Below are 8,527 nucleotides of genomic sequence, written 5' to 3'. Positions count from 1 at the left end.
GTTCCTCTGCCTTTTCTAAAACCACCTTGAACATCTGGAAGTTCATGGTTCACATATTGCTAAAGCCTGGCTTGGAGAATTTTGAGCATTACTTTATTAGCATGTGTATAAACATCTTATATATCAGACAAACATAAGACTCTAAAAGATTTAGAGAAGCAAGATCGGACAAAAAAACAAGTTTGTAAATATAGAGAACAGAGGACAGAGAGAGGGAGTGGGTGAAGGGGATCAAAAGGTACAAGCATCCAGTTATAAAATAAGTCATATAGATATAACGTGCAACAAAGCAACAATAGCTAATAATATTGTATTACAAAGTTTCTAACAAAGTAAAGCTTTTTTTTTTCAATATTCCATTCAGAATTTAATGATTTTTCAAAATCAGTCTTATCCATTGACAGTAATCACAGTGAGAGGCATTCTCTCTCTCTCTCTCTCTCTCTCTCTCTCTCTCTCTCTCTTTCTCTTTCTCTCTCTCTCTCTCTCTCCATACTCACCAGATTAAGCAATCAGGAAATTTATTGTCTTACATATTGGGAAGTTCTGAGGTCAAACAAACTTCAGCATTGGGTGATTCAGCTGATCAACAATGTCATCAAGGTCCATTTTTCTGCTCTGCCTTTCTGACTGGACTGGTGCCCCTTTTCAGGCTGCTGGATGGAGCCATTCCAGCATTGCATCCAGAAATTGCAATGTTCAGAAAGAAAAGGGATATCAGGGGTTTTTTCTTAGGAAGGAGGAATCTTACTAGAAGCCCCACAGCTTTTGGTCCTCATTGCAAGGATGGAGTCACCAATCCATTCTGAAACCAATCTCTGACTGGGGGTGGGGCACCATAGCTGTTTATGGTCAAATAGAATGTACCTTAGAAATGGGGCGGGGGCGGTGGTCATCGTTGTTCATAACTGGAGCTCTTGGACCTTGATGATTAAGAAAATAAATGTGAGGGGCATCAAAGAACACCTGCCTATGAGTTAACTTGCCTAATTCAGTTGAATTTTTTAATTGAGTTAATTTTGAATTGGCCAAAAAGTTGAAATTTCCTATCACAAGCAAAAACAATTTGTAACTGTGTGTTGTGATGGATGTTAACGACTTATTTTGGTAATCATTTGGCAATATATACAAATATCAAATAATCCCATTTCACATTTGAAACTATTATCGTGTTATGTGCCCATTACAACACAATTTTTAAATGTCCACTAATCAATAATAAATATATAATTCTGCTCACTCTGACCTAAAGGCCTCACAGGGGTAAAAAGTCCAATATGATTATTCATGTTGGGGAGGTTTTCTTATACATAGTATCACATCTTCGGAGAGTGAAAAAGTTTGCTTAAAGCTCAACATTCAGAAAACGAAGATCATGGCATCCGGTCCCATCACTTCATGGCAGATAGATGGGGAAACAGTGGTTGACTATTTTTCTGGGCTCCAAAATCACTGCAGATGGTGATTGCAGCCATTAAACTAAAAGACGCTTACTCCTTGGAAGGAAAGTTATGACCAACCTAGATAGCATATTCAAAAGCAGAAACATTACTTTGCCAACAAAAGTCTGTCTGGTCAAGGCTATGGTTTTTCCAGTGGTCATGTACGGATGTGAGAGTTGGACTGTGAAGAAAGCTGAGCACCGAAGAATTGATGCTTTTGAATTGTGGTGTTGGAGAAGACTCTTGAGAGTCCCTTGGACTGCAAGGAGATCTAATGAGTCAAGCCTAAAGGAGATCAGTCCTGGGTGTTCACTGGAAGGATTGATTTTGAAGCTGAAACTCCAGTACTTTGGCCACCTCATGCGAAGAGTTGACTCATTGGAAAAGACCCTGATGCTGGGAAAGATTGAGGGCAGGAAGAGAAGGGGACAACAGAGAATGAGATGGTTGGATGGCATCACCAACTCAATGGAAATGAGTTTGGGCGGACTCAACATTGGTGATGGACAGCGAGGCCTGGAGTGCTGCAGTTCATGAGGTCACAGAGAGTCAGACATGACTGAGTGAACTGAACTGAGCTGATACCAAAAAGATTAAAAAACCACCTTCAATGAGTATTTCAGTACAAATACTATGTGAAAGTCACTCAGTCATGTCCCACTCTTTATGACCCCATGGACTATGAAGTTCATGGAATTCTCCAGGCCAGAATACTGGAGTAGGTAGCCTTTCCCTTCTCCAGTGGATCTTCCTGACCCAGGAATCGAATCAGGGTCTCCTACATTGCAGGCAGATTCTTTACCAGTTGAGCCATAAGGGAAGCCCAAATACTAATTCAGTATAAATACCATGCACATAGTTTAAAAACAGAACTGCAGTTTCTAAGAAGCTAATCATAGGGCAGATTAAAAGGGAAGAAAGAATCCAGATCAGCATTTTCCTCAGTTAACTTATTCAAAGTGCAAGTAACACTTAAAATAAGAAGTCTTTTTAACACGCACAGACCAAGATCAGATGTCTTCCGTGGCTGGACTTGCTGGTCTCTACATCATGAAAAATGGCTGTCTAAGGTTGCTTCCAGGTGTGTAGAATTATAACACTATAACACTATAAGACTAATAGAGTTGTTTGGGGACTCTATCCAGTCTGCAAATATTCTCTTCTTTCTTTCATCCTTGGTATTTAACTTGCTTTCCTACTATCTCTAAAAGGGATAGACAAGTAGAAATTTTAAGGATATTAGCACACTGATAGTAAGTTTCAAAGGAGAAAACTGGTCAAACTTACTTCTGGGCAAATTGGAGACTTAAAGATATCTCATTTTGCCACCTGTATTAGTCCAGGTTTTCCTGAGAAAGAGAATTCACTGGAATGTTTAGAGAGAAGGAAAGAGAAAGGGGTTTATTGAAGGAACTGGTTCATGGGACTGCAGAGGTTGGAAAGTTCAAAATCTACAGGACAGGGAGGCAGGCTGGAAACCCTGGGAAGACCTAATGCTGCTTCTCAAGTCCAAATGTAATCTGGAAGAATTCTCTCTTCCTCAGTGAGGTCAGTCTTTTTACTATAAGGTTTTCAACTGTTTGAAAAAGGATCACCTATATAATGGAGAGTAATCTGCTTTACTCAAAGTCTATGGATTTAAATGTGTGTGTGCATGCATGTTTAATCTCAAAGTCGTCTCAGATTCTTTGGGACCCAATGGACTGTAATCCACCAGGCTTCTCTGTACATGGGATTTCCCAAACAAAAATACTGGAGCAAGTTGCTAATTTCTCCTCCAGGTGATCTTCCCAGCCCAGGGGCTGAACCCGCATCTCCTGCTAGGCAGGCAGATTCTTTACCACTGAGTGACCTGGGAAGCCCTGCTTTAAATGTTAATCGCATTTTTAAAAAGCAAAACAAAACTCCGCAGCAGCATCTAGACTAGTGTTTGACAAAATATCTGGGTACTATGGCTGAGACAAGCCTGGTAAACTTTTTTTTTTTTTTTCCAGAAGAGCATAAAACCAACCTATGTGAAAATTCTAATGGCATAAGAAAAACACCATTACTTAATCTATAGGCTTTATGCAGGATGGAATGATTTGAGGGAAACCACTCTAGTATTCTTGCCTGGAAAATCCCATGGACAGAGGAGCCTAGTGGGCTGCAGCCTATGGGGAGGCAAAGAATTGGACACAACTGAGCAACCAACACTTTCAATAGTGAATTGGTGAAAAAACAGTATCAGAAAGGTCAGCTTAATTCTGATGAATCTTTATTTTCTTCACTGTTTAGAATAATACCTGTTACCTAGTAAGTCAAATGTTCCTTATATGTTGTCCTCATTGCTTGTAAATTGTTTTCTGGTTTTTATGAGAATGGCCATATTTCTTATCTTCTGATATGTGGAACATGACTTTCTTAATTCTGGGCACATTTGGGGAAAATTCTGTGCAGACTCACAGATCGTAAAAAAATTTCATAAGGTTCACTGGCTCCCATGGATAAGATAACAGACTCTAATATGTGCTCCACATATTGCCTATAAGAGTAAATTTTATCTTTGCACCCATAGTTATTTTCTTTTTTATTCGTTTTTTTTTTTTTAAACTTTCATTTTGTATTGGAGTGTAGCCAATTAGGGGCTTTCTAGGTAGCACAGAAGGTAAAGAACCTGCCTACCAATGCAGGAGACATAATGAGATGTGGGTTTGATTGGAGAAGAGAATGGCAATCCACTCCAGTATCTTTGTCTGGAGAATTTCATGGACAAAGGAGCCTGGTGGGCTGCAGTCCATGGGATTGCAAAGAGTAAGACACGTCTGAATGATTAACACACACACACACATATGTCAAATTAATAATGTTGTGATAGCTTCAGGTGAACAGTGAAGGGACTTGACCATACATGTACATGTATCCATTCTCCCCCGAAATTCCTCCCATCCTGGTTGCCACATAACATTGAGCAGAGTTCCCTGTGCTATGCAGTAGGTCCTTGTTAGTTATCCATTTTAAATGTAGCAGTGTGTACATGTCCATCCCCAACTCCCTAAATATCCCTTCCTCCATTCTTCCCACCCCACCCCCCACCCCCCGGCAACCATAAGTTCATTCTCTATGAGACTCTTTCTGTTTTGTAAGTTAATTTGTATTATTTCTGTTTAGATTCCACATATAAGGGTTATTTTCATAACAGAAAACTTGATCAGTAACTCATTTTCTCAGACCAAACTGGGAGATCAAGAAAAAAGGCTGTGATCTTGATACACTATAGCAGGACCAGGAGTTCACTTGGAAGGAACCATAGAAGTCATTGGACTTCCCTGGTGGCCCAGATGGTAAAGAATCTGCTGAAATGCAGGAGACCCAGATTTGATCCCTGGGTGGGAAAGATGCCCTGGAGAAAGGAATGGTTACCTACTCTAGTATGCTTGCCTGGAGAATTCCATGGACAGAGGAGTCACCTTGTGGGCTACAGTCCTTGGGGTCACAAAGAGTCAGACATGACTGAGCCACTAACTCTTTCAGTTTCATAGAAGTTATTGGTGCTATATGTGGAGAGGCCATTTAACAAGGTTATAGTGACTCTACCTTAGTTCTTCTACCTTAGAAGTTTCATTAGTTCTTACTTCTCACATGCTCTAAACTCCCTGTCTCCTGATTCCAGGGCTCCATGCCCTGCTGACATAATTCTGAGCTAGGGCTCCAACTCAGGGCTGTTCCATTTCTACTACCCATACCCATCTTTGTCATGTATGTTAAACGTAAAGAGAGATCCTGAAAGAGAAACCTTCAGAGCAGATTTCTGCCACTGTCAGAGAACAAATAACCTAGGTACAACAATCTAAAGAACTTTCTCCTCCACAATTTAACACTTCCACTGGAAGAGGTTGGAATTTCAAAGATGTGTTACTAACATCAGCTGTTGGTCTATATATATTGCCTGTCCTTTACCTGTAGCACCTGATTTTTCCATGAGGACTGTGTCCGTTGCTGACTGACTCCTCAGGGAGACCCAAGGCTCAGGTGAAAGGCTGAGTTCTCGATCCTGAGTACAGTACAGGAGAATATGACATGCCACTGGAAAGCTGAAGGATACAGGGCCCAGAAACACATCCCCAGGTGGCAATGGCTATGGGGACAGGAGATGAAATTGAGTGTGACTCTACTCTGTCATCTTTCTGTTTTTCTGCCCCCAGGATTCTTGATTCTGCTGTTTTTGCCATTGGAATCCACATCCTTGAACAAGAAACGTAAGTTTGTTCAGCCAGCCCCATTAGTGACATAAGCTGTGGAGCATATGCTGAGGTCTGTGTCCTCTTACCAACAAAGGATTAAGAAAGTAGGCTTATGCTGAATGTAAGGTCCAGACACAGTTTTATGAATGTAAGAGAAGCTATTCCTCCACACTCCAACATGCTCAGAAGTTTTTGTCCCTTCCTATTCCAAGAAAGGGCTTCCCAGCTGACTCAGTGGTAAAGAACGTGCCTGCCAATGCAAGAGACACAGGTTTAATTCCTGGATCATGAAGATCCCCTGGAGGAGGAAAATGGCAACTCACTCCAGCATTCTTGCCTGGAGAATCCCCTGGAGCCTGGTGGGCTAAAGTCCATGGGGTCACAAATAGTCAGACATGACTTAGTAACTAAACAAAAATAACTTCCAATGGAAGCCATCCCATCCATTCCTTCCCTTCCTCTATTATTAGATCACCAGCCTGAAGCAGGCTTTGTTCATTCCTTGACAATTCCTTGACCTCTATCCCCACTGCTTCTTCCCTCACAGCCTGTGCTTGGTGGTGCACTCCAAACCCTCCATGTGTCAACACTGATGCCTGCCTCTGCATTCCAGGATTCAGTTCTGCATCTGAGGACAGCTTCACCAGCCCCTTGAAGAGTTGCCATGGTACAGAGCCTTGGGGTGGTGGAAATGCTCAGGCAGATTTGGGGAGAGGCTGTGGTACATCTATAGCATTCAGCTCTGAGGGCAGCACAGAAGCACTTTGTTGAGAATAAGAAAGGAGACACTTTAAGAAAGCATGAAGGAAGTGAGCAGTCCCAGAGGGGCTGCAAATTTAATTGATACCAACAATGGAAAAAAGTCCTTTCCTCCACATCATCACTAACACTTGTTCTTTCTTGTCTTTTTGATAATAGTTATTCTAACAAGTGTGAGGTGATATCTGGTTTTTATTTCCATTTCATTGATTGGTGATATTGAACACCTTTCCATGTACCTGTTGGCCATTTATCTTCTTTGGAAAAATGTAAATTTAGTTCTGCCCAGTTTTTAATTGATTTTTTTTTTTTTTGCTATTGAGTCATATGAGTTCTTTATATATTTTGGATATTAACCCCTTATGTATGTATGATTTGTAAATTATTACCTGATATTGTAGATTTTCTTTTCATTTTTTGGATAGATTCATTTGCTGTACAGTCTTCCCTGATAGCTCAGTTGGTAAAGAATCTGCCTGCAATGCAAGAGACCCCGGTTCAATTCCTGGGTCGGAAAGATCCTCTGGAGAAGGGATAGGCTACCCACTCCAAAATTCTTGGACTTCCCTTGTGACTCAGCTGGTAAAGAATCTGCCTGAAATGTGGGAGACCTGGGTTCGATCCTTGGGTTGGGAAGATCCCCTGGAGAAGGGAACAGCTACCCACTCAAGTATTCTGGCCTGGAGAATTCCATAGGTTGTATAGTCCATGAGGTGGGACACGACTGAGTAATTTCACTTCATTTTGCTGTACAGAGCTGTGTAGTTTGATGGAGTCCCACCTTTCTAGTTTGCTTTTGTTGCTTTGCTTTTGCTGTCAAATCCAAAAAAAAAAAAGTTACTGCCATGACCAATGTCAAGGAGCTTATACAGTATGGTTATTTCTATGAATTTCATGATTTCAAGGTAGCCTGATTTTTGTAATTAGCAAATTCAGCCTCAAAGAGATTGAGTGATGTCCAAAGTTATATAACTAATAAGGTAGTAGAAACAGACTATGTCTAAAGCCAAGGAGTTTTTATTCTTTAAAAAAATAGAATGACAAAAGGAAATTATTAAACATAAAGTTAAGATGAAAACTTTTGTTATGGACATTTTACTGCAATTTTTTTTAATGAGGGAAAAGAAAATTATATGATTTTTCATCAAGAAATATTCTTCATCTGCTCAAAATAGTCTGAGTTATTGGTAATAAAATAAATTATTCCTAGCATATTTGAAACAATGAGTGAAAAAAAAAGAAAAAAATCTACAATATTCTAGAATACTAGAATTCTGGGTGATCCCCCCTTTTTTTTTTAACTTTTTCCCTGTTTTCTAAGTATTGATGTATTATTTAAAATTTGGGAGAAAGTAAATTTTATCAAAGAAAGGAAAAGATGTTGCAATTACTGCACAGCCCTTACTTGACCCTGGAAGTATCCAAAAGATTCCTTTGTGAACTTGCATGTGTGTGTCTCAGGGAGATATGCAGACTCTTGAACATGGAGAGGAAATCTGGCTGCTGCTATAACTGGATTCCAGCTCCTTCCTTGGACTACACTTGTCAGGTTGAGGAATCTCCCATCCTCATGTCTTCTCCTTCCAGCACTCATTCCCATATGCCCCCACTCACTCCTCCCTATCCCTCAGCCTTTAATATGGGTCTCCATCTGAGAGGAGGAAATCTCAGTGATCAGATGGGGGCCAAACAACAATTCCTCAGGTGTGCATCCCTCCCCCTTCATTCATATCCTTATGTTAATACTACCCACAACCTGGATCTGGGGCCTTAGAAGGGAATGTCAAAAGTCTGGATAAGAAACTCTGACCTGGGAAAGACCAGTTGTCTACCCTGACTGATCATGGCCGTGTGAGTCCTTCCAGGCTTTAAACGTCTTTGACCCCCTGACTGGAAGGAGATCATATATGTACAAGAGCCAAACATTCTATTCCTGCATTTTTACTAAGTTGCTGTTGTTTTTAGCATTGGTGCCCAGCACTTGCTCTATGGTTCCCTGACCTATTCCAAGGGGACCTGGCTCATGGGCACCTTTCCTCCTGTTTAGGAACAGGGAGAGGTAAAATGCCAGAGAATACCTGCAGTGACTCAGCTGTGAGCTGC

The 8,527-nt window shown here is 40.8% G+C and overlaps 1 protein-coding gene across 1 annotated transcript in view; it reads left to right on the top strand.

The window, feature by feature from the left end:
• The first annotated feature begins 2,339 nt into the window (after positions 1–2,339).
• LOC104999634 (EGF-like module-containing mucin-like hormone receptor-like 2) overlaps positions 2,340–8,527 on the top strand; it is a 12,550-nt gene continuing 6,362 nt past the window's right edge. The window contains exons 1-3 of the mRNA XM_010855197.1: positions 2,340–2,523; positions 5,627–5,680; positions 6,213–6,332. Coding sequence (XP_010853499.1) covers positions 2,457–2,523; positions 5,627–5,680; positions 6,213–6,332 — 241 coding nt within the window. The 5' untranslated portion in view covers positions 2,340–2,456. The remainder of the gene's footprint in view (positions 2,524–5,626; positions 5,681–6,212; positions 6,333–8,527) is intronic.

Source organism: Bison bison, unplaced genomic scaffold, assembly GCF_000754665.1.
Source record: "Bison bison bison isolate TAMUID 2011002044 unplaced genomic scaffold, Bison_UMD1.0 scf7180017864358, whole genome shotgun sequence".
NCBI classification, from domain to species: domain Eukaryota; kingdom Metazoa; phylum Chordata; class Mammalia; order Artiodactyla; family Bovidae; genus Bison; species Bison bison.
The sequence above is the reverse complement of the archived record's forward strand: the minus strand, read 5'-3'. Positions and strand labels throughout refer to the sequence as shown.